The sequence below is a fragment of the Bison bison genome, unplaced genomic scaffold, assembly GCF_000754665.1.
Source record: "Bison bison bison isolate TAMUID 2011002044 unplaced genomic scaffold, Bison_UMD1.0 scf7180017862692, whole genome shotgun sequence".
NCBI classification, from domain to species: domain Eukaryota; kingdom Metazoa; phylum Chordata; class Mammalia; order Artiodactyla; family Bovidae; genus Bison; species Bison bison.
The window spans coordinates 367,223-367,554 of record NW_011493264.1 but is presented as its reverse complement, the minus strand read 5'-3'; the positions used below and the strand labels follow the sequence as shown (position 1 = coordinate 367,554).

The 332-nt window shown below is 64.5% G+C and overlaps 1 protein-coding gene across 1 annotated transcript in view; it reads right to left on the bottom strand.

Moving 5' to 3' along the window:
* Positions 1-332, bottom strand: part of D2HGDH (D-2-hydroxyglutarate dehydrogenase) — a 26,363-nt gene extending 26,031 nt beyond the window's left edge. The window contains exon 1 of the mRNA XM_010832891.1: positions 141-332. Within this exon, the coding sequence (XP_010831193.1) occupies positions 141-214 (74 nt within the window). The 5' untranslated portion in view covers positions 215-332. The remainder of the gene's footprint in view (positions 1-140) is intronic.

Genomic DNA, 332 nt, shown 5'->3' with positions numbered 1-332 from the left:
TGAGTCGCATTGGCACCGTCTAGCGTGGCCCCTGCACACCCTCCCACCCCTTCCACGAGGACTGGCCCACGTGTACATCCCGCCTGACTCCAGAGCGTAATTCTGTCCTCCTAAGGGGTCCCCAGAGGACCGTGACTCACCCTCTCAGCTTCGGGGAACGCTGGCACCCAGAGCCCGGGTCCCCTGGCCCCGACTCTGGCAGAAGGGCAGACATCCCTGCGGGTCAGGAATGCACTGCAGGCAGAGCCCTAGGACGCCCCGAAGCACTTGAGAACCCCAGTGACTCAAGTGAGGGGGCCTAGGATCTGGGCTCGGTGGCGATCCCACTTCAG